This window comes from Abrus precatorius, unplaced genomic scaffold (genome assembly GCF_003935025.1).
Source record: "Abrus precatorius isolate BTA unplaced genomic scaffold, Abrus_2018 Scaffold8, whole genome shotgun sequence".
Taxonomy (NCBI): Eukaryota; Viridiplantae; Streptophyta; class Magnoliopsida; order Fabales; family Fabaceae; genus Abrus; species Abrus precatorius.
The window spans coordinates 32,583,836-32,611,028 of NW_020874428.1; the positions used below are offsets into that span (position 1 = coordinate 32,583,836).

Below are 27,193 nucleotides of genomic sequence, written 5' to 3' on the forward strand. Positions count from 1 at the left end.
ATCTAAGTTTGTAAAGGTCGATATCACTTCTCCAATAATGCAGTGAATCAAGTGTGATATGGAAAAATAAAATTGTTGATATTTAATTGTAAAAATAAAAAATTATTTTTAAAATATAAATCAAACATACTTTTATCTTTTCAGATATAAAGTGGATGGAAGTAAATGAAAAAAAAAATAGATGTGATTGATGATATAATAATAATAATAATAATAATAAAAAAGAAGGGTTAAAAAATGAATATAAGAAAAATAAGTATAAGAGTTTAAAATAATTTTTTTAATGTTTTTTATATTGTACTTTTAACCAAACTAGTGATTATTTATGAATTGTACGGATATTATTAAATTAATATTAAATTTTAAAATAAACAGTTAAAAATGTTGTATGACTATTTTAAAAATAAGCCGTTGTAGTTGTTAATAATAAATATTATATTGTATCATATAAAATGAATAAAGAGAATTTTATTAAAATTAAATTATAAAAATTCAAGTTTGAACTTAATATTAAATTAAAAATAAATGTTTAATATAGAAAATTTACTAGATACTAAAAAAAATTAACTTCTAAAAATATTTTTATTTGATAAAATCCTAAAAATGTGATCGTTTATACATAAAATTTTATTACACAAATTAAAAAATAGTTAAAAAGTAATTTTCTTACTTATTTTATATATATTATAAGATAATTTTTTTCTTTTATTTAATATTATTAAACTTAACTTCACTATCAGCATTTATTATTAAGTTTTTATCAACATTATATATTACAAAAAAATAAAAGATACTTAAAAGTTTATAAAAATTATAAAATTATTTATAATACAATAGTTTTTCTTATATAATAAAACTAAGTTTATATACAATATTTTTTTTATTAAAATTACAAAATTTAATATGTTAAAAAATCAGACAATAATTATTTGATTTATATAAATATTAAATTATTTGGCACTCTGTTTACAGGGAAACATATACATAATATCATAATGGAATTGCAGCCCGAAACAAGAACCTTCTTTTACATCTTATTATTTTCATTATTCACTAACACGTTTTGGCTCAAAAACTGCAAACCGATTATAGTATTGAAAAGTTATATGTATTGTACAGTTATTAAGGTGGGTCACACGTTAGTCTTCTTATAAATTTTTTGCCAAATGTGGGTTAAGAAGAAAAAAAAATTGGCATGGCAGGGGATGTGAGAACAAAGTAAAATAAGAAGTAAAGAAGAAGAAAGCAATGAGCAAAACAAGGAAGTAAAACAAAAAGTGGAGAGTAGCATTGCCTTGTAGAACCCTAAGAAGATAAGTGACTGACTTCCACTTCTTGGCTTCCCAACTACTGCTACAAATCAAACTTTTAAAGACTTTTTCACAACTCACAATCAATTTTGGAAGGACATAATCGTATACTAGTAAACAAATAAAGAAATTGTTAGTATTACAAAATTTTAAAAGAAGAAACAGACAATAAAAATAATAAACTTCTATATGAGTATCATTAATATCAACCATAACTTTATACAAAGATTTATTTGTACACAAAAATCTTTATATTCTAAATGACTCACAAAGTGTTACTTAAACAACTATGTACTTACAATATTATAGCTAAATTTTTTCTCCAAACTTTAACGCATGGAAATTAGGTGAAGTACCATATTTCTCCGCTTGAACCAGATATCTTCAATTGCTAAGCTTTGTTGCATGATTTTGTTGAAAGTAATTTAGCTTTATATAGCATCTCACATTTAGAAGCACAGTTTTTGTTATGTGACTAGATATGTCCTCAGAAGAGTACTTCTCTTCTGATATTTATTACATAATTAAAACTGTTTTTTTTTTTTAAAATCCTTTTTATTAAATATATAATCGTTGAAAGCGCCGAGCGTAACATACGAGTAAATAACAGAAAGAAAGGAAGACAGACCAACGGTAATGCATATGCAAATGGCGATGAGCATGCAACTGAAATCCTTTATCCCTGTTCTCCTACAAAGACATCCCCAAATCCTTAATTTTCCGAACAAACATTCAACAGTCACCTGTTGCTCTCTTCGCAATTCAGACCTTCTTGTATCTCAGACTCAGAGACTTGTCCACCACTTCAATCCCAAGACTCCCATAGAGGAAGCTGTTACACCGCCAACATCATGGTACACTGACCCCTCCTTCTTCCAGCTTGAGCTCGACCGTGTCTTCTACAGGGGTTGGCAAGTTGTGGGTCAGTTTTATTTTCCCCAAAGATTCAGTCTTTTTCTTGGGTATCTTTGTTTTGCTTTCTTTCCCTGCTGAGAATACCGAGGAAAACAAATTGTAGGCGTAGAATTTCAATCCAATAATTAGCTTCGATGGTTGAAAAGAAAAAAAGATATTATTATTTTTATTATGTGTGTTATTTGGTGAAATATCTTCGGAGGAAAGAAAGAAAGATGATGCCTGACAATATGAATCTGAGTATCTATGAGTGCATATGGTTCATTATTTACTTTTAATTGAGAGGGTGAATTACACAGGAACTGTATTCCGTGGTTTGTATGAAATTCACTTCATCTTCGTTTTAGTGTCACAAGTTTCCCTTGTATTTTTTAATGTAAAGGATGTACACCGTTATCTCTGCTTGCACTTACGATCCTCCTTTTTGAGAGTAAAGCTAGTGAGTGAGACCTAGTTCTAGACATTGCTAAATGTCTTTTCAATTATGTCTCATAGAATTTACCTTGTAGAATCTTTTGTCAGAGAGAAATTCTCAATTTTCAGTCAATTTGGCTTATCAGGATCGACGGAGCAGATAAAGAATCCCCTTGACTTTTTCACCGGAAGGTAATTTTTTTTTTAAATTATTTATAATAATCCATCTTGTAATTTGTTGTACTACCTATGTTGTTAACAAAGTTGTCTAGTTGCAGCTCCATTTGGTTCTTGGAAGGGTTAAAGGATATTTAGGAGTGACTTCTTAAGTTGAGCACTCTATTCATTTTCTTTTCTTCCAAGTTTCTGAGAACCAACTGGAGATTAAATATTGCAGACTAGGAGATGTGGAATTTGTGGTATGTCGAGATGACAGTGGCAAGATTCGTGCTTTTCACAATGTCTGTCGTCATCATGCCTCTCTTCTTGCTTCTGGATGTGGACACAAGTCCTGCTTTGTCTGCCCTTATCATGTGAGTTTACCTGCAGTGGTTGATATGCATGTTAGCATTATTTTGATTCTCTGGTCTATTGATCTCCTCCTTTTTATGTTCTGATCCTTGTGAGGTTGAAGACACAATTTTCAAGCTTTCCTTCATGTGTGATGATTGTTAATTTGTTATCATAATCTGACCCTTTCTCATTTTCGGTTGCTATTTTTACTCTCTTTTTTGGAAACTCAGATATGAAAAGACAAATTATTTCTGCAGGGATGGACATATGGGTTAAATGGAGCACTTCTTAAGGCAACTAGAATATCAGGAATGCGGAATTTCAATGTAAATGTATGCAGATATGTTCACTGATGACTTACTTGCACAATATATTCCTCACAGAGGGAAAAGGTTGACTAATTTCTCTGGCCATGAAGGGTAGGATTTTGGCCTTCTACCAATCAAAGTAGCCACCTGGGGGCCTTTTGTTCTTCTCAATTTGGAAAAAGAGAGTCTTCCTCAGAAGGAAGTTGATAGTCATAATGTGACAAAGGAATGGCTTGGTAGCTGTTCAGAAATACTGAGTACCAATGGAGTTGATTCTTCTCTAAGCTATGTCTGTAGACGTGAATACACCATTGAATGCAATTGGAAGGTATGAATGAACTCTTTGCTTAAATTTTTTTTCCTGGAAGTTTTGTTTATTAATTTATTACATGGGTAAAATTTCGTTTTCTTTATTATGATTATGCACATGAAAATTTCACCAGCTTTGTGAAACTTTACCCTTGTTGCTAAACCTTTCTTTTATCTCACCAGCATACATCCTCGACCAAAAATTTTAAACAAAAGCATTTGTTTTTTACGTTTTATATATGATTCAAGGAGGTGCTAGGACTTTGTTAATTTTGGGGTTTTCTGTTTGCAGGTATTCTGTGATAACTACTTAGATGGTGGCTATCATGTCCCATATGCGCATAAAGGCCTAGTATCTGGTCTTAAGCTTGATTCATATTCTATCACAGTATGATTCTTTGCTATCTTTTAAAAAAGATTTGTTTTACAAGCTACTGCACTGTTGCATGAAAAATTGAGTCATGTAAAATTTTTTTTTGAAACCCTTGTTACATGTAACTTCCAACGATTCCTGCTCCAACAGAAATAAAGACTTCTCTCTCTCTCTATTATATAAGTTTATTTGCTACAGTAAGCTAAAATAGTAGAATCTTTTTTGGAACTGAATTTTCAAATGTTCTTCGTTATCAGGGATTGCTTATGTAGTTATGTTCTAAAGGATGATTATGAATGAGACAGATGTTTGAAAGGGTTAGCATCCAAAGTTGTGAAGGCAGCTCGGAGAAAAGCAAAGAGAATTATGATCGACTTGGAAGAAACGCTATATATGCTTTCATTTACCCAAACTTCATGATTAATAGGTGCTTGTTTTGTTTAGACAACTGGTTAATCATTTTTTTCATTCATGTTCTTACTGATGTTAAAAAAAACAAATTGGTATCTTCCCCATATTTGTTTGGCAAATCAGCATGCTTTCATAACTTGGGTGCTTGCTGGCCCTATAGGTATGGACCTTGGATGGACACCAATCTTGTGCTTCCACTAGGACCCAACAAATGTCAAGTAATATTTGACTACTATCTTGAGCACTCTCTAAAGGTAATTGTAGTAATGTAAGCATATGCCTGATATTGTACCGATGATTCAGAACCTCTAAAATGTGCTAGTGTTAACGTACTACTCTATCTTGTGGGGGTTGAAAACACCAGTGCATCAAAGGATAATGCAAAGATATGTTTTGTTTTCTTGTATGGGTTCTCTCTTTTGGACTATGAGCTAAAAATTTTGTTCTGTGACATTTTATTGACGATAGCAAATTTTTCTGGTGATGTTTATGAATCAGACTCTACTCAATTTGGCTTCAAAACTACTCTTTTAGTGTATTACAATGAACCATATACTGTACCAACTGTATATGGGATTACGTTTGAAAGAATCTTAGAAGCTTTTTGGTTTGAGAAAATATTTTCTATTTTCACTTTTAGTTGCAAAAATATGACTTCATTTTTAATTTTTTATTTTCAAATATGTGTAGGAAACAGTGAAAGCAATAAAAGTTATCTTCATTGGATTCTACACAAATCTTTGAAAATTGAATGAAAATAAAGTCACATTTTGGTAATTAATAGTAAAAGTGAAAACATTTTTTGAAACCAAATTACTCTTTAACCGCCAAGAAAATATTTTGCCTTTAGAGAGGCAGGGTTGATGATTGATGACTAGGGTATGATACCATGAAATATTAATGTGAAGTTCAGATCTTTGCTCTCATACTTTGAATTACTTTATGAAACACATTTTCTTGCTTTGATGGATTTTGTGTAAAGGTAGCGAACCCTCAATATTTTAATTAATAAATAAATTTTCAGGATTTATGCAATATTAATGGTTCTATTCCTTAAAGGATTGAACCTTTTTTTTCTGGGTTTTCACAAACCACTAAGGTAAGAAGATAAATACTTATTTGAAAAATTAACACCTACTGCCTTCTCTTTGACCGAGCAGGATGACAGAGATTTTATAGAGAAAAGTTTACAAGATAGTGAGAAAGTGCAGGTAAAAAAACGTTGGCTTTGCAGACTTGATTTGAAAATATCCTGAAGTTGCAATGTACGTATCTACATTTGGTTGTTGATGAACAGATAGAAGATATTGTATTATGTGAAGGTGTCCAGAAGGGTTTGCAGTCCCCAGCATATTCTGTGGGCAGATATGCTCCAACGGTTGAGCAGGCCATGCACCATTTTCATTGTCTGCTCTACGAAAACCTTGCAAAATAAATCCCCTGTTCATTACGGATAATAAACAAATCACTGCAGCACCAAAGCACAACGACCCATCCGTGTATTGGGTGTTTGTCTGAATTTGAAATTGATGCACGGCCCTCCACTAGAGAGGATTTTTAATTTTAATCAAACACCATCTTGTATTTCTGGCTTATCTGACTTGCAATGGGTGTGGCTATACGAATCTCTTACTGAACACGGTAGTTTTTGGTGAACATGTCTCACTTGCAATAGTTGTGGAATTACTGAGTATCGTTGTTGTTTTCCTTCAAGTCAAATTTGCTGTGTTCAACAGGACATGTTATGCTCCAGTTTAAATTCCAATCATAAGGACAGACAAATTGTTACTTTCTCAAAAATATCAGATCTCATAAGATTGCCGGCCTTTTTCAGTGTACCACATCCGATGCTTGAACACACTGAAAAGCTAACGTACCCGAGAATTGGTGCACCGTAATAATGTTGTTTTAACTGAGAATTTTCAATTTCGTTCACATTTCAGTTACTTATAAAGTCATCCTAATTTTTCCGTTCTAATTTTTTTTCAATTACTATACATAACATCTTCATAATAAGATATTTTTCACTTAAATATTTCCTTTACTTTGTTTTTACAATTTTATCTAAATTTTAAAGTACACGTAAATTACATGTAAAGAAGAGAGAAGCTAAATTGAAAAAATGAGTAAGAATTATCATATATATATCTGCAACTTTTCACGTGTACGAAAATATGAATCGGCGTTTCTCAAACCGAAAATACACTGATAAAAAAAAACTAGCTGAAATTCCGTATATAACAAATATTTGTTAGAACCTAGGTATAAAACAATTCTAACTTTTGTTTCCGGATCTGTAGGGTCTTTGTACAACCAGTATACTATTTTCGATCACCAGAAGAATGTAGGTCAACCAGTCAAAATAAATGAGACGGCAGGGAGAGTAAATCAGCAAGACATCTGTACATGACGCTATTGAAAAGTCTCAGATTCCATCCTTCATTGAGTTCTTCCACAACGAATCAATTTTCGAAAAAAGTTACTCAATTGAGCCTCTGGAACTGGTAGCCATTTTCCAACCACAGCAAGAGGCCAGCTGAAAGAAGGGGGAGCAGGGAAACAATTCCAGTTAGCATGCGCGCACAAGGCAAGGGCAATCTAGTCTCTATGCGCAAATGCGTTATCATCTTCCGAGTTATACATTATTAGAAACATTCAAAGTCCTCCAAACTTTCATCAAGGGCAATCTTCAATAAAAACTCACTGAAGAAAACAGCATCCAAAGAGCAAGATACACTAAGTATTCAAGTATCATCAACTGACCTGATAAATCCTATAATAACAGAAATGAGCCACTGCTTCCAACTAAGCTTGACTGTTTTTGTGAACTTTCCAAGAAATTCAATGATGACAATCTGAAAAACAGTAATAAAGTTTATGGTAGCCCTACCAATAATTAATAAGTAAAGCCAAACAACCAGAGAAGATTTCAAACAGGCCTAACTGATGTGTTCTAACACTCCAATTAAAGTATAACATAGAGAGGAGGGGAGGCCAGAAGGGCAGTTTCGAAAGTGGAGTGCGAGGAATATATTATGAATGGATGGAGGGTGGTGCAGGAAGTGTATCATCATTTGGGTTGTTTTGGGGTGACTAATGCCACAGTGCAGAGAAGGCACTAATTCTGAGTTTTTCTTTTACCTTTTTCAGCCTCTAAAGATACTGCTATTTCCACTGTAATCAGAACTTGGTTCTCTGAAACATTCCTACCACGATAGTTATATCAGTATCTATCACTAACCTGAAGCACAACAGTTACTCCCACTATTCCCATAAAGAGCCAGTTTCTTGTGACTCCCTTGAATATGTTGAATTCATCAGGCTTTCGTGCATTAAATTCATTGAAGACCTGAAGTTTTGGAAGAACATTTTCTCATCATTTAAGTGAATGAAAATCAAAAGAAAACAGTGCAATTGTAAGATGGCTACAAATATAACTATAAATACAAGGTGAAAAATGAATTGGGCATGCATCCATAACCTTTTTCTGATATCAAAAGAATTTAGCAGCAACCAAAAACAGAGGAATCCAAAATCCATGCTATGAGTGGGGAGACAAAAACAATATGCTGTGACAATCAAGCAAGGGTGGAGCTACTCTCTACTTGGCAAAGGGAAGCCTAGAATCTAAAAGATGCTTCTGGACCTCCTTTCTTTTAGTATATATAAACTACACGAGAAGGAGTTCATTTACAAAAAAGGAAAGAGAGTTGGAGCAAACAAATCACTAAAAACAACTCAACTTTAAACAATTTCTTATCCATTAAGTACTCAACACCCTTTCAACAAACCTATACCTATTAAGAGTTATACCACCATAATCACACCTAATGCCATTGAAAATAATAAAGATTGTAAGAAAGAGCTCAACCACAACTATAATAGAAAATGAAGACAGTAATCTTTTTCATGTATAAATGAACTTCCTTTGTTTTTATAATTTGATTTGTAAGGCAACTATTCAATTTAAAATTTTCTAATTTATCTATAAATTTTTTCTCATTTATGATTTTAATTTTTTAAATAATGCGACGAATTTTAATCCAACTAAAAGTACTAAGTTAACAGAGAGATGAACACATCTTGGTTTCATCAATATTATCCCCTCCCACAACAAAATAAATAAATAAAGAAAACCAAAGAAACTCAAATATGAAATGCACTGTGCTGCCACTGAAGCTTAGAGACTTGTAATTTTCTGTTAATTAGTGAAGATAAGGACTTACTTGACAAAGAACAAATGCATTGAATATCAGTGTGTTCTTCACTTTGATTGCAGGGCGGTTTGTCTCGTCCCTCAAACCCAGTAAGTTCTGGCCTCGGAAATTGAGTATAAGCAAGACAGACACTTGGTACATTGCCTGAAAGGTTCCAACCATTATTGATGATTGAGTTAGAGACAACAGATATAATATGGCACAAGCAATACATTAGAGCTTTAACTTTTACATTCATTAGTTTGTGTGTGGCTCACCACATCAAAATAAAATCCCTGCCAAGTACAATGAAAACGAGGTGCTACTAAATGAGAAACACAACTCACTTGTATCAGCAGGTTCCTCCACATAATATTTGTCACAAGAGGTTCCCTGTAAAGTAAACTTAGATATTGTCAATTTCATAACACAAATACCATAAAAATAAATAGGCACAGCATCTGATGTTTTGGTAATGAAGCTTCAACAGTAGGTCCATTTTTCACATTCGCATTATGCTAAATCCATGTAACCATAACAAATTCAGTATTCACTTGCATATCTATAGCTTTTGGCAGCTGGTTATTCACAGAGGGATTCACAAAGCTTTACTGCATCAGTGTTACTACTTACTAGCTTCAATTGTACCCTACCGTTTTGGTATTTTGTGAAGGATATATCACTTTGATCTTGTACATTATTCTTCTCTCTATAATTATCTTACATTAAAAAAAATGCTGAAAACTAAAAATGGGGAGTGGCTCAACTAGTAGGATTGAACGACATCAACAAAAAGGTCTTAAGATGCAAATCCTATTGGTGGTCATTCATTGACAAATTATTTGTATGTAAACCTAAATCATTACTCATGATCCAAAGTAGTAAGCTTCAGGAGAAAAATGACCTTCGACCCATTGGAGGTAGATCCATCAGGTGATCTGTGGGTGGTTCAGTTGCCAAAGCTAATGCTCCAAGAGTATCCATGATAAGATTTACCCAGAGAAGCTGTTGAGAAATTAATAAGAGATATAGCTCATAAGGATAGCCTTCTGAATAAATAAGGGAGCACAAACGAGAGATGCAGACGGAAAGCAGACCTGTACTGTATTTAGTGGGATGTCACCAGTGCAAAATGCAGCAACAACATTTATAACAAGAGCAGCAATATTGACTGTGAGCTGAAACTGGATAAATTTCTGAATATTTGCATATACAGAACGTCCCCATCTGACAACCTGAATTGATGAAAGAAATTGAAAAGCACTACCAGTTATGCTTCAAACATTAATTCATTATCAGCTTAACTAAAATAATATCTGAATAGATGGAATGCACCTTAATTCTATATATACCTCTCAAAAAAGTATTCAAAAAATTACAATTCTTCATTTCAAGTTATGCCAGAAATAATCCTTCAAGAGATGGATGTTAAACATGCACCCGTGGGATTGAACAGTTCAAAATCCCCAAAATGAGAAATGAGGACTAACCTTCACAACTGAAGCAAATTTGTCATCCAAAATAATGATATCAGAGCTTTCTTTAGCAACTTCTGTACCTTGAATACCCATTGCAAGACCAATATCGGCCTAAATACCAAAAGTATAGGGTTACAAACAGCCAAAAAACAAAAACTAGTCCACATAATTTGAATAAAAATTGTGCATCAGAACAATAGATTCAAACTTTGGAATTATGAAACCGAATCATTCATCCATATTAGGACTCGCATGCATTTGATTGCATGATACTGAGGTTCTAAAGGAATATATTGACATAGCAATGACAATGGACATCAGTTATACTCATCTAGCATACCATTAAAATTACTTTCCTCATCTTAACATTTATTTAAGATAAAAACAAAAGCTCATGCCAAAAACACAAAAAATGTCATACAAACCTCATGTAGTGCAGGAGCATCATTTGTTCCATCCCCAGTTACAGCCACAACATGGTACTTCCTCCTCAATGCTTGCACAAGCAAAAGCTTGTCATTAGGAGAGGACCGTCCCATTACCTATTATATAATATCAACACTTTAATCTCATTTCCCAACCAATTACATCACTAAGGCTATTATAGTAGTTGGATTGTACCGATATCCTTTCAACAATGTCATCTCTCTGTGCATCTGTCAAGGCACGGAATCTTTTTCCTTCAATGATTGTTGGTTCTGTAGCATCAGATAATGAACCAAGTATTCCACATTCCACAGCAATTGCTTTTGCAGTTTTAATGTTGTCACCAGTGACCATTTTAACCTGGGATTAGAAATCCAAACCACACAAATTAATACTTTTCTTAAGTTGAAAACTGCAAATGCAAAGCATACTGCAGTTCTTAACCAAAAATAGTGCTCATTATGCAGGATATTGAAGATCAGATGAGCTATGATAGAAAAATTGACCATTGCATATTCAACATATCACAAGCCATGACATATTATCAAATATTAAAAAAATCAATTCCTATAAATGGTAATACAAGGTACTCATTGAGGTAGTATCTTAAATTTTGTTCCTATAAATTTAATAGTGTGATAAACCCTTTCAGTTCTCAAGGTTTAGCCTTTACAATAAACTTAATAATTAAGTTCCATCAACTCTGAGTTAATCATTACCCCTTTTTTGTAGGCCTAACCCACTTCCAAAAGATAGTTCATAAGATGGAGTTTGTTCAAGTTTTATGAGTATTCTAGTTTTATTGTTAAGATGTCCTCCTCCTATGAGCTAGCTTTTAGGAGTGGATTAGGTCCACGTTTCTTAACATGTATCAGAGTCTATTCAGTTTGAACGTTAGACTACTCACAGATGTCCAGTCCTGTTGGGTCCACCCATGCAGATGTCCAGTCATGCAAATTTTACACACCAGATATCTAGTCCTAAGCGTGAGGAAAGTGTGTTAAGATGTCCCACATTAGTTAGCAACAGAGTCAGAATACTCCTTATAACCCCCTCCTCACACCTAGTTCTGGACATTTGGTGGGTGAAATTTGCTTTATTGAATATCTGGGAGTAATCCAACATTTAAACTAAATAGATTGTGATACCATTTTAGAAAATTAAGCTTAACTCCCAAAAACTTGCTCAAACTTTATAAGGATTATTCTGTCTTTATTTTTAGCTGATGTATAACATCTTAACAAACACAATCATCTTTAACTATGCAACCACTTCAATATACTATACAATTAAAATGTAGTGAAGCTCAATTGCTTGGGCAGTCAAGCTTGAGCAAAGATTTGATAAATTATTAGCTATTAAGTCCAGACACATAATATGACATGGATATGAGATGTTTCTATGAGATCAAGATCCGATGCAGCATATATATTTTTGAAAGAGACATTACTAATTTCTCATTATTATATCACTGTACATGATCACAATTTATGGAAAAAAAAAAAAACTTGTGCACATAACAATGAATCACACATAGGGGTTTAGAAATGAATGGTGGGGATTTATCAATTGAAATCTACCATTCCAATTGAAAATAATACTATGCAAGAAGTGTACTGCACAAAAGAGTTATATAATATAATAATATATTAGAAAGTTTGAAATCTAAAAGGACTATTTATCATATTTTGCCAAAATGTCGTATCCTCACATGCTTTAAACTGCATATGTCACACCCTCACATTTCCCGACAGCATGTAGTCCAAGCCAAGGCCCTTAGTTATTCATATAAGGAAATCCTAGCTGGTTCATTACTAGCTTTGATTTCTTATTGTTGAGATCCAATATTAACTACAAACATGAATGAAGTAGGACTTATAAAGGTTAAAGCAATTCTTATCCGACAAGTGTTTTTAGGATTAAGTTAGGCCCAAACCCAAATTTAAGATGATATAAAAGCTTATGATAGATCCAATAATAAATAATCCTTGATTGTAAAATATATATATATATATATATATAAAAAACCAACCCCATGATTTTTCTCAGAACAATTAAAAAAATTTGGTCTAACAATTTTTACACTATATGTTTGCTTATGAGTGCAAGAGAATGTATTGAGATCTGACATTACTACAAAAAAAGCCAGAGTAGAGTTTATAAAAATTAAGGTAATCCTCACCTTATAAACTAATTTTCGGAGTTGAGTTAGATCTAAACTCAAATTTAATACTTATGCTATTGATAAGCACATTAAACTAGAAAGAAATAAAGATTGGAAAGGATTATAACATTAGGCATGTGGAAAGAGGAAAGAGAAAATCATTTAATAATATTTTGAGTGGTTTGTTAGTTACTTTGAGAGTGTGAGTTAAATAAATAGTGGAAGTAAGGAGGAAAAGGCTTCATCCAGTCATGCATCATTAGAAAACTTTGTTCTTGGTGAAAGGAAAAATCTTTTGTGAAGGAAAAACTATTGGACAAGAGACATCCCCCTATTTTTTATTCTTTTCATTCAATTCAATAAAATCTCTTTCTTTTCCATTTTTATTTTTTTGTTGGTAACAGCCGCCAAGACTAGCTCTTAAGGTGAGAAGCAAAGAAACTTACCCATCAAAATTATTAGGTCAAAGCAGGCTTATTTATCCAAATTTTACATTGAAAATTTAAAGAATGAAGAAATTAAAAGCCTTCTAAATATAAAGATTTATTACAAGATTTTTCACAACATGTAGCCTTTTAAGTGTATTAAAGACTTGGTTAGATGTATGTCACCAAAATAATTGTAATTTTATTAATACAAAGATTATAAAAAAGGTTTGTAATTTTTTTCGACAAAAAATTGTATGTAAAAAATTTACAACTTTATTTAATTAAAAATTATAAAATATTAAATTATGTTGAAAATTCATTAACATAAATAAGAGTGTTGAACCACATTTGTTAGTACAATAGCCATATTTGTTGTTCTATTAGAGTTGTTACCAGTATCATTTTGTTAGTTAATTGTTTGTTAGTTTCTTAGATAATGATATCTATATCAAATGCTCTCTATATAAGGGAGTCATCCTATTATAATTTTTGAGTTATTCATGATACCAAAATAACTTCAATTAGTTTTTTTCTCTAGATCACTTTAATTGAAAGAAAGGCTTATTGGTTGATGAATTATACACCAAGAAAAAATTTAGCAGAATCAAGGAAGTTAAATGAACTATTAACAAAGTTAAAAAAGAAAAAATAGGATGAAGAGAGAATATGCTGAACCAAAAGTAGATTTATTTACTCAAATTCTATATATTAAAACTTGAAAACAGAAAATGTAAAAAAATTAGAAATATGAAATTTTAGTATAAATTTTTTCATCACATATAGTTTTTGGGTGTATTAAAAACTTAAATGGTTATATGTCATGAAAGAGTTAGCAATTTTATTCATCTAAAAATTGCATATAAAAAGAGTTTACAATTTTATCTAATAAAAAAATATAAAATAATAAATTGTGTTAAATATTTGTTAACATAGGTAAAAGATGTCAAATCATGTTAAATATGTGTTTTATTCTTCATTTTCTTTTGTTTTTTTTATGAGTACTTTCAAGGATAAAAAATGTAAAACTCTTCTGCAACACAAATATAAGCCTCCCAAGAGGAGCACACAAAACTCTAAGCCATGTGATGATGACTTGACTATCCTCGTTAACAAAAGGCTTAGCTTGATTGTGAAACTTACTAAAACAAGTGAAAAAGAACTTATTTTAATTGATTTCTCTGTAAAATATAAGTTTTAAAAAAAATTAAAGAAAAGTCACTAGTCACTTTCATAGACTCAAATAAGCTCTTGCAAATGCCCCTAAAGGATAGATTATTTTTAGGAAAACTTCGTAGTTTTCTCAATATTTTTATCATAAGGAAAGAACAAATTTTAACAAATAAATAATTTTGTGTTTTTCAAACAAGACTTAATTATATACACTTGGCATGTTACACTTGTCTTAATGACCTGATTATACGGGAAAAAATGACTTTCATCAAAAGCATGTGTACTAATACCTTAACCCCAGCCTTTTGGCAAAGCTGCACAGCATCTTTGACACCAGGTCGACAAGGATCCTGCATTTCAATGCATAATTGACATAAGATAAATGATAAGAACATATCGAAACAATAGAAATTAAAAGTTGGAAGTCATGCAACAAAGAGTAGGCCCTTTAAGAATTAAGGGAGACTCTATTTAAACAAGACATACCAAAGAAAGAATGATAAATGGAAACTTATGAATAATATTGCTAACGAGATTCAACATAAAACTAAAGATAAAGAAAAACCATGTGAGTAATATCAGATAAGACAAGAACACGATCAAGACATTATAATAATGGTAACATAACAAAAATGGCAATGTATTAGGACAGAAGGGTATTTGCTTGGAAGAATAAAGGAAAGGCAAACAAAAGAGCTAGTTTTGACCGTAAAACCAGTTAGAAAAAAGGAGGGGGGGGGGGGGGAGATGTTATGGATGAGGGATCATTTTGAGATGATAACATTAGTGAACTGTGGATTAGCTCTGTTGTGAAAGCAAAAACCCATGGAAGGAGAACCCTTCCTTTTTGTGAAGATTCATACATCAATAACAGCTCCTTTCATTCTCTCTCCTGGAATTCCACCTGTCAGCTCTCTCATTCATGGATTCCTAACACAATGGCAATCTAATTTCTAGAGGAAATATTTACCTTCAGACCAACAATAGCCAATAAATTGAGATTGTCCTCTGGTAACGACCAGTGAACAAGTTCTTCTTCACTAGTTGGAACCTTGTCCATTTCATACGATCTATATGCAATGGCAAGACAACGGAGACTATCAGCAGCCATATCCTCAATAGCTTTTTTAAATTCTGTCATCTGCAAGCCAGGAAAATTTCACTTAAGAAAATATTATAAAATACAGCAAAAGGAAATTAAGAATCAAATGCCAGACAACAGCTCATGGAATACTTCTATTTGTTTTTGTTTCATAACTATATGTAATGACAAAGGGTACAGGAAAGAGAAGCCAGAATGGCAAAACTACTTAGCAAAATTTTTTTTAAGATATAATTAGATAACATTTGAAAACAGGAAAATTTTGAGCAGGAAAAAAATGCCTGATTTAAGTATTGATCAAATATGTGACTGTTTTCTCTAACCTTCTCTTCATCCATCTCCACCAAATGATCATTTGCATCCATATACCCCGTACAGCAGGCTAGGACTATCTCAGCAGCACCTTTCCAGTGTATATGGATTTCAGAGTCAGGCTGTGGAAAAGTATAAATATTTTAGCAAAAGTGGTCTGGATAACAAAAAGATATATACGTCAACACATAATATAATAGCTGCCTAATAGCATATTAATTTAGAGCAGAGGCAACAATTTTACATATTTGAATTAATGTACCAATATGGACATACCGTCTGTAATGCAACTCCTCCTCGCTTTTTGTCTGAATTGAATGGGAAGACATGAATAATTGATGACTCTGATCTGGCAGCCTCAAAATTCATCCCAAGCTGAGATTTGATATAACAGTCAAAACTAGTTATGATCGCATAAAGCTCCTTAAAATGAAGTAAAAAATTGAAGTTTCCAAACAGACCTTAATTCCCCACTCTAAAATTGCCCTTTCTGTTGGTGATCCAGAAACCTCAACATCATTACCACCCTGTTACAAGCAGAATCATTCATAAAGTAGTTGAACCACTCCAGTATGAGATTATCGGAGGGGCAAAAAACTGAGTTAAGATAAACATTTCGAGCATACCTCAGGGACATAAACACTTCCATTTGTGTTCTGTGCAACACCTTCAATCAGAAAAGAGCAGAGCATAGGAGAAAGCTGTGATTTATCATGAGGAGGATCAATCTTCTTCCCACCAATGTAAGCTTCAACCACAGTCATCTGTCTCAAAGAATTCAGTTAAAATTTGCTGGACACATTATTATCTTCATCAATGCCAACAGAAATGAACTACTACGGTACTACCAAAAAGAAACTGATCAAACCCACAGACCATGTTCCATTGCCTAATCTTACAAGTTGATACATTTCCTACTTGACATAAGCTGGGAAGTACATATGCCACAAATTGTGTGTGTATTGGGTTTAAATATTGAATCACAACTAACCATATTCAAAGTCAATGTTCCAGTCTTATCACTGCAAATGATTGTGGCCGACCCCATTGTCTCACATGCAGAGAGCCTCCTCACCTGCAATTTGATGTGTTATATGAAACAGCATTTCCCAAATAGACATGTCAAAATCCAATCAAAGCACAAACAAAATTGGCATACCAAAGCTTTATCTGCCATCATTTTTTTCATTGAGTAGGCAAGTCTATAAAATAGTAAATGGGAAACATGTTAGTATAGAGAAATCAAATTAGAGAGAGGGGGGGGGGGAGTGAGAGAAACAGTGTTATACATATGAAAGGGTACATTGACAATCTAAAATGGACAGAATATAGATAATGGTTGCATCATATAATGATAAGAAAAATATTATTGAAATTTTTTTTAAAAAAAAGAAGGTAATAAGATAGAAAAATGGTACATTCAACAGCAGAAATCATTCTACATTGGACCAATATTGGGCACTGCCACTAGAAGAATTAAGAATCAAATCTATAAATCATATTGAAGTACAAGGACAATGACAATGTTATCCATAATGTGTTATAGCACACCAATGTTACAACATATTCACCAAGACTAGGTAAAATTTAGATAAAAATTAGCAAACTTACGTTAAGGTAACTGCTAAAGGAAGCCCTTCAGGCACTGCAACCACTACAATGGTGACCTGCATATTCAATGAGTTACACTCACCGCTTAGCTATTAACCTTAAATCCTATGAAATTTTATGAATTCTTTAAATGAATCATGCTTGTTCAGTTAGTCTGGCACTTCTCAATGCACATACCGCAACAGTGACAATCTTAATTGCTCCATCAATAGCATCACCAACTTTGGTCTTGCCTGCTGTAAATTGAACACTTCCATCTGGGTTTCTAGTATGCCCAGAAAAATATCTGTGCTTATAGATTGACATTCCAGAGATGTGTATAAAAGAAGAATCTAAGTTAAATTGCAAATTACCCACTTTAACTTTGAAATTAGACAAATACTCCCATGATTTCATGGTTGACAATTAACATGCTTAAACTTTCAATATATGGAAAATATCAGTTCTTTTTATGTTGCTAATTGCAAAATACCCATGCTTTCAATTTGTACAGTTAACCATATGTGTTAGGGGGTAATAAGCCATGTGTTAAAATTTTCAGCAGGTTAATTGACAGATGTGAAATCCCATGGGCTATACCACAGATGACCATTTCATAAAGGGTAGCATTAAAGATTTTCCATATAAACTAAAATATATTATTAGATGATAGAAAGAAACAGATAGAAACCTGGCCAGGAGGACCACCAGAACAACAACAGCCACAGAGAGTCCAATAATACCAATAAAGGTGGCGAGACCATTTAAGCGTACCTATATTGAAAACTTATATAGGTAAACATACTGTAAGAAGCATGAATCAAAATAGAAACTGCAAGTAAAAAGGGGACCTGCAAAGGTGTTTCTTCACCAGTGTCTTCTGAAATGCTAGCCATTAGAAGCCCCCATTCAGTATTAATACCAACAGCTGTTACCTGAGGAAGGTAAGAAACCAACAAAAAGAAAATTCAGAAAAAATCAGTTTAATCACTGAAACAGGTGGAGTAATCTAAAACTAACTAAATATAATCAATTTAATATATTGAATTGTTGAAGGAAGTTCGGCCCAATCCTTGAATGATGAAAATGTCAATCAGAAAAGGACTAAATTGATCAAAATTGTCATCTTTTACAGATCAATCTGTTGATTTTCATCTTAAAAGGACTGATGTAACCAACCCCAAATCTTCCAGGGGATTAAAATGGTGCTTTATGCATTATTTGGCTCCTGGGACAATTCATACCCATTTAAGCAAAATGGGTTAGGCTCCACTAATATGTTATTAATTACATGAACAACCCTTAGAGAACTCCTTAATTTTAAAAACAAAATCAAGATTATTTCTAACTCAACCCTAAAAGTTAGCTCATAAGAGAAGAACTATCCTAATCCTTGTAAAAAATATTCTAGCTCCACTTCTAGCAAATGTGGGACATTTTAAAAGTGCATGGCCCAACAAGAGTGAAACATGTAACTCAACATTCAAACTGAATAAGCTCCAAAACCATATTAGGAAACTTAAGTCTAACTCACTCCTAAAACAGAAGGGAAAAGGAAAGTCCAAAGTTTACCAGCATAGTGCCACTGCCATCTGCAACTTTACATCCAGAAATCAGAAAAGGATCATTAGAGTTTTTTTCAACCTGCAGAAGGGAAAATTATTGTCAACCAAGGGCGAGCAGTAATTATCTTTATTCTCCTCATCAAAGAAACAAAGACTCACAATCTTGCTCTCCCCAGTCATACTTGATTCGTCAATTGCAAGAGAGTGACCAGTGATCAAAACTCCATCAGCAGGAACCTAGAAGAGATAAGTCAATAACTAAATAACAAGAAATAAATGCAACCATTAGGTACAATATGCAAAAATGACAGAAGACATACCTGGTTACCTATGTTAAGTGGTATAATATCACCAACAACAACATCATATATGGAGATTTCAACTCTTCTACCATCTCTAATAACCTTCTCAAGCACAAATTGAAATATAAAGTTAAAAAATATGATAAATTGATACTAATATTAAAACAATACTCCTTCTAGTCCTTTTAATAAAAAATGTACAACTAATTCATCAAGATCTACAAAAAAACAGTTATATGTCATAAATTTATATTGTTTTTCAAAAACACTCACAATAATACAAATATTACAATAAAAAGGGTATAAAAAAATTTAACAATACATCTAAAAGGAATCTCTATTTCTTATATTTTGGGTAAAAAAATAGTGATAACTATTTCTTATAAATATAACTAAAAGTCATGTATATTGGTAATGGGTGAAGGTCACCTTAATACAAATCTTGCAATTAATAAAAGTATACAAAGAATTTAATAATTAATGCATTTAAAATTGAGTCTTTATTTCTTATATTTTAAAATAAAAAATAGTAATAATTATTTTTTTAATAAGACTAGAGAGAGCATAATAATAATAAAATTAGTAGCTAAGCTGAAAAACAAACCTCCACATGTATGTTTCTCTTGTGCTCATTTAGGTCCCGAAACTGAAGCGACTGCTTATAATCACTTATAGCTATGAAAAGATGAAGAGAAACAAAAGAGAATATTACTAGATATAAAATTACTATGATAACCTCCATAATAAATGACAAAGTTGATTATGGACTTGTGTCTACACCTAAAACATTTTATATATCATATAGGAATTTGGAAGCGGAAACATAAAACATGTAATTAAATGCTTTAGTGCATTATCAACTTTACAAAGACAATATTATTACCTGTAACAGCAATAACAAGAATGACTGCGAAAGCAATGCTTCCCCCATCATACCATCCTTCCTTAATACCCTGAAACAGAATTAATTCTGAACTGGTGGAACCTAAATATTCCTAATCTCAAATTATAAAGGGATAAACTGAGAAAAAATACAAAGCAACACTAAAAGTCAAATGAATGCAACTTATATATAAATACAAAAAAGTGTGGTGATTAAGTCGTGAAGTTCTCAGAACCAAATTATGCTGAAGAGTCATAAATAACCTCCAAAAACTCACAAATCCAAAGATTTTCACTCATTCAAGGTAGAAAGGATTCAAATTATATGCAAGGCTAGGATCAAATTAAATAATCATCAACAACCAAATTCACACCAGGCTCAACATTCCAACCCTAACCTAAAAAAATTTCTGATAAATACTTCTGTTCACCCAACTCCATATTCAAAATTTTTTCTATGCCTTTCCTGAGGAGTAACACACAAAAATAAAAATTGTCAACGGGGAAGACTGTACTTGAACCATCTAATTTCACAATCATCAGCAAACTATATTATAGAAAATATTAGATATCCAGTCCAAAACTAATGAACATACCATCAAAACACAAGTAATTTTGAACTCTACAACATGACAGATGTGCTTGGATTAGCTTATTTTGTGCTCAAAACATTTTGTAATCAAGTCTATACGAGAGAGGTTTTGAAAAGAAAAAGAAAATCTCTAAAATAATCAAAACCGAACATGCTATAAATCACATAACAGCATTGAGACTCATTTGGTTACTTAATTTGCCAAGTAACAGACTGGATGGTTTATTTTTTACCTTTTTGTTAAGTTGTTAGTTTTTAATTGTACACTGCAAATCAGGAAAGACTCTTGACCTATCAAATACAAATACACTAGTATACTAAAAAATGTTGCCCAGTTACCATTACATTTTGAAATACAACAGCCATTGATTTTATAAGAACACTTTGCAATTAGCCAAAGAAAAAGCACATACATATAGTTACATATTTGTGCTGGTACCATGGTATATAAATGATATCATGATACCAATCTGAAAGCTACTAAGCTATCTGTAGGGTTGTACACTAGATCTCTGTGAGGATTAAACAAAAGGAAAGGAAAACTATTTAGCATGCGATGGACATAAAACCAATAAGGAAGAACCACAGGAAATGGGCAATATGACAGCACTACATATATAAAACTCAAGAATTTCCATCTGAACCCAAAATAATTAAGTAAGAAATAAATAGTACATAAAGATCACCACACAGCTAAGGGATTAATATTTGTATGTTGCCTGAGATAGTGAGGGGGTAAAAGTGCAGTAAGGAAAGACCTGTACAAGATTTGGACATCAATATTTTTAAGCATTTTTATCAAAAAGATGTGTGTAAGGAATGAGACAAGTCCATTGTCTCCTCTAAGTAAAGAAACCGTCACCTAACAGGATTTTTTTTTTCATGGTATAATCACAAAGCATCATAACTTTCTCAACCAATCTCACCTCAGATTTTATCCCCAGTGCTAATGAAGCAATGGCAGCTATCATTAAAATAATCAAGGTCAGATCCTTGCAAGCATCCCACATAAACATCTATGGAAGGTAACAAAAACAAAGACATAAGTACAATAACCCTCCAATAAAAAGAGGACAGGTAAAGAATAATGTGCACCAAAATTTACCAAAAAACTTCTTCCGCTCTTTCGAGGGTAATTGTTGGAACCAAAAGCATTCCTTCGTTTTACCAAGTCAGCATCATCACCCTGAATTCCCTTCTCTAAATTGGTTTTCAACAAATGTGATAAACCTACAACCTTATAAAGTGATTCAGATGAATCACGTGAATATTTATGATACTAAACAATACGGTTGCCAAATTAAGAAAATATTCTTGGCACACTTACCCCTCCATGTTCTTGCAGAGCAGTAGTATCACGTTCCCTTGAAATTAAAGAAAGTTGTTCTTGTCCAATAGAAAATTCTCCAGCAGAGCTCAAAGGAGGTTTTACAGTTCCTAACCCTAACAGTTAAAAGCACTAAGCACAATATAGGAGAAACAAAAAGACAAAAGATAAAAGTGTCTATTCTTTTACTATATCACCAAGCATCAGCACAAATTTCTTGACAGATACAAACTAAATAAGAGGGAATGAACAAGTCAGACACCCATCTTGAAATATTGAAGAAAGTTGAAGAGCTATGACGATAATTAGTCCACATTAAACAACACATCAGACACCCATCTTGAAAACAAATTGCAAGAAAAACACGCTAAGTCAAAACAATTAGATTACTTGACCTCTAAGCTACAAGGTTCCCAAACAAATATGCAGCTACTCATAAATATTAGGGCATTAACATGACCAATATGCAGCTGATTAGGTGATATTATATCAGTAACTAAGATGTTATTAATCTCCAGGTGCAAACATGATACAGAGGTACAATAAACACTAATCAATTATATTCACCAACTACTAGAACTGACAACCTAAATAGCCAAACAGATGAAAGTACCAAACTCATATGCAGATAAGCAGAATGAAAATTAAACAAAAAGATATACAAGATGAAAGAAATCAAGAAAGTATAACTTGCAGAAGAGAATAAAAACCAGAGTGCAAAAAATCCAGTTACAACAACATAACTATTAACACATTCGGAGACAGGAGAAAATTCTAAAAAGGAGACCAACCGAGTTTCTAGTATACTATTTGTATACAAATAATAGTAAGAACAGTCTGCTGACTTACCATTTACTTGCTCTCCAGCTGCCTTGAATCGATATGCTGCCTAATAGAATAAATTCATGAATTAGTTCACTTAACATAAGCAATAGAAAAGAAAGTTAATCAAAGGAACTGAACTTGAATGGCCCGTGTATGCACTATAACAATTCTTAATACTCGCTTCTTCTCTTCTTCTTTCTTCAAGTCCAAGGTGTAACGAAATCTGCGAGAAGCATTGAGCACAAGTGCTGCTTGCTGAAAAAAAAAAAAAACAAAAGGAATTATTTATCAGGATATTGAACAAAACAATGTATCCAAATAGCAATTGATCTTAATACAACAATTATAACATAGAATTCTGATACTGCTGAACTAACAAACGGAGGTGACTTGAAATCCCTAATGTGTGATCAAGAAATTGCTCTGCATCTTGTCTCATCCAGTTTTGGAAATAGAATCTTATATTTGTAAGGGAATAATTGTAACTTCAGAAAAGCCATAGTTGTAGATAAACTTTCATCTTCACTCTTTAAACTAGCATAAAAAGTCAATCATTATGAGTTTATTAGGCAAAGACTCCTGGAACTGTAATACTCAGTTTTCTGTCACAGACTAAACTTTTTCCATTAAAAAAATTTTAAACTTTTCCAATAATGGAATGATTTCTTCTCATCCAGTAATATAGGAAAATTTCAACTTTCAGAAGTATATCATTAGTCATTACCAATTAAATTCAGAGTTAATGGGTAGATTTGATGCTTGAATGGTCAAGTTTCTTGCTTTCTTCTTTTTTGTCTTATCTACAAGTACTTATATCCCTCTCTAACCTCAGCCTCCAACTACAGTCTTGCTTACAACCACGGTATCAAATGTCTTAACATTTAATTTTTACATTATATCTTTCCTTAGTTTTTGTCCCATTAAAAACTATATGTATCCGTCGATATTTTGAAGCGGGTACAAAGGGTGAATGAATCCCACCAATACACATTAATCCTTTAAAGTCCAAATTCATTAGCAATAACTAATCTCAAATCCCCAAACTCAAGTCCTCTTTAACCCAATACACTTGAGAGAAAAATTTTGGAAAGACAAGGAATGCACTTTCAGATCAGAGTGCGTTAAACCAAATTTCACAGTAAGAGGACAAGCACATTATCCTTCAATGACCTGTACAAGAAACATTATCCTAGTTGATGCATTCTCCTTACTGTCCAGCAAACAAGGGGTCCAATTTGTCTTCAAGCACAACTCCTTTAAAAAAACTACAGGAATACGCCCTCCCCCTTTCCTTCTGTACATCCCAATGGTAGTCAATCAAATTTGAAATGGATGCAACACAATCTTCAATCAAAATATTTTCTACTACCAACCATTGCTGGAGTTAGTGCACAAGTCAAAGGCTCAAAGCTGGCCTTCAATCCACTTAAGTACTTTTCCCAAACTTATGGCTGGGGTAAATCCCTGACTACCAAGCTTTTCTAGAAGGATTTACTACTGAGCTTTCTGACATTGCTGTGTATCCTGGACTGCTGCAGTAGTCCTGACAACACCTCAAATATGTTATTTGCAAGAATAGAAAGGTATTCAAAGGAATGCAACCTATGATTGTCTGATACAATTTTGGTAAAGCAATGGTGGGTAAACAAAGTTAGGGCCAAGAATCCAATCCTTTAGAGTGGTGTTTTGCAAGAGATTCACAAGATGTTGAAAATAGTACTGAAGATCTTGAAAACTATGCTAAGTGGAAGTGTGGAACTTGTACTGTGTTCTCTTGAATTGTCTAATGACTCTAATCTAGTCCTGATTTTTGTTAGAAATGTTGAATTTTGGGCGACCAAACTTCATTCGGCTCCTTATCTTTCTAATAGTATTGTATATTTTTACCGGTTCTTCTCTCCTTCATGCTTAGTGAAGACAGGTCTTTGTTCCCTCATTTTGTTGATTTAGAATTAAAAAAATCATATGTATTAAAAACAAAAAAAGGAAGGAACCTTGTTTTGTACTTTAAAAATGTAAGTTTTGGACCTGTAACTCGAGTGAATTCATAACAGACAGGTTAAATAAACTTGTCCTACATAACCCAAGGAGAAAAGGTATTTAGGTTTGTCATGGCTGCACTAATGCTAAAAGCTTGTTTAACAGGGAAGAAAGCTCCATTTCTTCCATTTAGTCCTTTAAATGATTCAAAATTCCAATTTACATTGCTATTACCAATCAGTACTAGGACTTTGTATCCTTTTCGCCATTTTGATCATCTGCTTACCTTTTCAAACATGTCTCCCTGCCATCACCTCTTTGGGGAATGGATCTTCTCACGTGAGTTCAAGAGACCCTAAACAACACCCAACCTAAATCGCAAGTAATTTTACCCAGTCACAGCTATTCAACTAGCCCCTGGGCATCAGGAAATCTTCCTAGTAACCAATGCCCACCAAGCAGAAAATTGAACAGGTTCAATGGGATCCCACAGGAATTTAAATTTATTTATTTGGTACAAATTCAAAAACAGCGAAACAGTATTACTCATAATTATAAAATATGATATGATACTGAAGGATTTGACTAGTCTAAATTGAAAAGATGCCTAAAGTGAGAAAATGAGTCCTTATTTTCTATTGATTTAAAAGTTAGTTATATGTAATAGATGATTAAATTCAAATCATAAGTGGATATGTGCTCATTTTTCTACTCTAAGCATCTTTTCAATCTAGAGGAACTAAATCAATAATAGTAACATGAAAGAGTGACTTAGAAGAGTTTACACATACCCTCCAACGCCTGAGACGTTGAACCGGAGCATTCTTTGTTCTGGAAATGTCAAATGGATCAGAGGAGTAATCTCCGTCATCAAAACCAGCGGAGCAGCTAGTGGGAGACCCAACCTCTACATCACGCTGCGTCTCGCCGCAAGGAGAACCCTTGGAGAAACTCATACTCCGCAAACTGTCGCAGGAAAGATGGCACCGTCACTACGTGATATTCCTCACTACTACTTCACAGTATATCATAATAACCATCTTACTACTATTTACGATTCCCCTTCCACTCTCAGAACAAACCTCACTGATGTCTACTTCGGAATATAAAACTCCATAATATTAACATGTTAAAGTTCAACCAAAAAAAAAAAAAAAGCAAATCAAATCAAATTTCCACTATCTTTGTCTCTATCATTCAAAGTCGCAGTTCACGGTCTCTAACTTCAACACAATCATTTTCAGTTGCACAGTGAAACACATTTCTCTCTAGAAAATAACGACCCCTAGAATCTCTCTCTTTACATGCAGCAGTACATTATGCTTATCTATTGCATTCATATCATTTACCTGTGTGTTTAGTAAGCAAGCACATAGCGCGTACTTACCGGGAAAATAAGAGACTAATTTATTACTCTGATGGTGACAGTGATACTCTGGTCTAGGTCTTCGGCTCGGTCTTCCTCTTCCTTTTTCTCTGCACCCTGAAACCCTTCAAACGAGGAAACGAATACTGATCAACAACGCAAACGTAACCGAAACACCAATTAAATTATTTTCCATTCACGAGATTTTCACCTTATACAAGAGAATAACCAAAAATAGAATAACATACGCATTTTTTTTTTCTTTTAGCTTTTTTCGCTCTTCTTTTCCCTCCTTCGACGAAACTTCGTTCCACGATTTAAGTGCAATACTCAATTTATGCGGTGTGCAACAAAGATTATATTCTATATCGCCTTTCTATTTTCTTATTTCTAACATCGTTGATAATAGCTAGGAGTGTGAAGTCTACTCAGTTTTCAGTTGAGTGCATTTATATTAAGACCGCGGCACGAGCACACGAATAAGAACCTCAACTTTGGAAACTATTAACAAATAAATAAAGGTATGGTGACGAAATTTTATATCATAAAATATTACTTTAGTTATGGGTAAATATTGAAGTTTCGACATACGCAGAGGCATGATAGAGAGGAATTAATACCAAACTTGTTTAATGACAGGTGATGATGCCGTAAGCGTGGGAAGAGTGAATGAAGAAGAATAACTGATCCGTGGCACAACTCACAGTACACGCGTGGAATATGAATAATATGAAGGAACGGTTGTATATTATCAACAGAGGAAAACAATTCCCAACTAGGACGCACGACACCAGATTTTGAATTGTTGGTGGAGAAAAGAGGTAAGGTAAGGGTTTACCTCTTTGGTATGCACTTTGAGGTATATAGCACAAGTAATACACATCAATAGTCCAAAGTTACATGCGCGTATTCTCACTCGTTTATTTGGTATGTGT

The 27,193-nt window shown here is 33.0% G+C and overlaps 2 protein-coding genes across 7 annotated transcripts; one reads left to right on the forward strand and one right to left on the reverse strand.

The window, feature by feature from the left end:
• The first annotated feature begins 1,908 nt into the window (after positions 1 to 1,908).
• Positions 1,909 to 6,984, forward strand: LOC113848372 (choline monooxygenase, chloroplastic). Of its 3 annotated transcripts, none has more exons than XM_027477851.1 (10): positions 1,909 to 2,232; positions 2,786 to 2,831; positions 3,037 to 3,172; positions 3,410 to 3,484; positions 3,576 to 3,788; positions 4,062 to 4,157; positions 4,448 to 4,569; positions 4,714 to 4,807; positions 5,714 to 5,764; positions 6,854 to 6,984. In XM_027477851.1, the coding sequence occupies exons 1-10, from the start codon at positions 1,947 to 1,949 to the stop codon at positions 6,899 to 6,901; spliced, it is 1,167 nt and encodes a 388-aa protein (XP_027333652.1). In that variant the 5' UTR covers positions 1,909 to 1,946; the 3' UTR covers positions 6,902 to 6,984. The 3 variants fall into 3 exon arrangements, 2 of the variants coding, with proteins under 2 accessions (XP_027333652.1, XP_027333651.1); XM_027477850.1 differs by lacking the exon at positions 6,854 to 6,984 and adding an exon at positions 5,851 to 6,323; XR_003501816.1 differs by lacking the exon at positions 6,854 to 6,984 and adding an exon at positions 5,851 to 6,323 and having other exon boundaries at positions 1,909 to 3,172; positions 4,400 to 4,569.
• On the reverse strand, positions 6,569 to 27,193 carry LOC113848371 (calcium-transporting ATPase 10, plasma membrane-type-like). 4 transcript variants are annotated; one of them, XM_027477846.1, is made up of 35 exons: positions 27,097 to 27,193; positions 26,280 to 26,383; positions 25,684 to 25,858; positions 23,051 to 23,167; positions 22,937 to 22,976; positions 22,088 to 22,203; positions 21,866 to 21,997; positions 21,687 to 21,776; positions 20,170 to 20,239; positions 19,891 to 19,961; positions 19,305 to 19,388; positions 19,144 to 19,221; positions 18,992 to 19,063; positions 18,271 to 18,354; positions 18,111 to 18,193; positions 17,618 to 17,726; positions 17,441 to 17,496; positions 16,989 to 17,031; positions 16,821 to 16,904; positions 16,456 to 16,593; positions 16,291 to 16,356; positions 16,106 to 16,204; positions 15,841 to 15,951; positions 15,386 to 15,556; positions 14,706 to 14,765; positions 10,849 to 11,013; positions 10,653 to 10,769; positions 10,240 to 10,338; positions 9,847 to 9,984; positions 9,654 to 9,754; positions 9,097 to 9,142; positions 8,780 to 8,914; positions 7,795 to 7,902; positions 7,317 to 7,408; positions 6,672 to 7,089 (listed from the first exon to the last, which is right to left on the reverse strand). In XM_027477846.1, the coding sequence occupies exons 3-35, from the start codon at positions 25,846 to 25,848 to the stop codon at positions 6,993 to 6,995; spliced, it is 3,237 nt and encodes a 1,078-aa protein (XP_027333647.1). In that variant the 5' UTR covers positions 25,849 to 25,858; positions 26,280 to 26,383; positions 27,097 to 27,193; the 3' UTR covers positions 6,672 to 6,992. The 4 variants fall into 4 exon arrangements, with proteins under 4 accessions (XP_027333648.1, XP_027333647.1, XP_027333649.1 ...); XM_027477848.1 differs by lacking the exon at positions 27,097 to 27,193 and having other exon boundaries at positions 16,456 to 16,596; positions 16,824 to 16,904; positions 26,280 to 26,402; XM_027477847.1 differs by lacking the exons at positions 26,280 to 26,383; positions 27,097 to 27,193 and having other exon boundaries at positions 6,569 to 7,089; positions 25,684 to 25,973.

Bases quoted from the DNA above. Each gene is read 5' to 3' on its own strand.
- LOC113848372 (XM_027477850.1), top strand. From the start codon at position 1,947: ATGCATATGCAAATGGCGATGAGCATGCAACTGAAATCCTTTATCCCT. The intron at 4,570-4,713 runs GTGCTTGTTTTG...CTGGCCCTATAG, and splicing joins CCAAACTTCATGATTAATAG to GTATGGACCTTGGATGGACA. The intron at 5,765-5,850 runs GTAAAAAAACGT...GTTGATGAACAG, and splicing joins AAGATAGTGAGAAAGTGCAG to ATAGAAGATATTGTATTATG.
- LOC113848371 (XM_027477847.1), bottom strand. From the start codon at position 25,848: ATGAGTTTCTCCAAGGGTTCTCCTTGCGGCGAGACGCAGCGTGATGTA. The intron at 20,240-21,686 runs GTGAGATTGGTT...ATTCTGTTTCAG, and splicing joins CACTGGGGATAAAATCTGAG to GGTATTAAGGAAGGATGGTA. The intron at 16,905-16,988 runs GTATGCCAATTT...ATCAAATTGCAG, and splicing joins TGATGGCAGATAAAGCTTTG to GTGAGGAGGCTCTCTGCATG.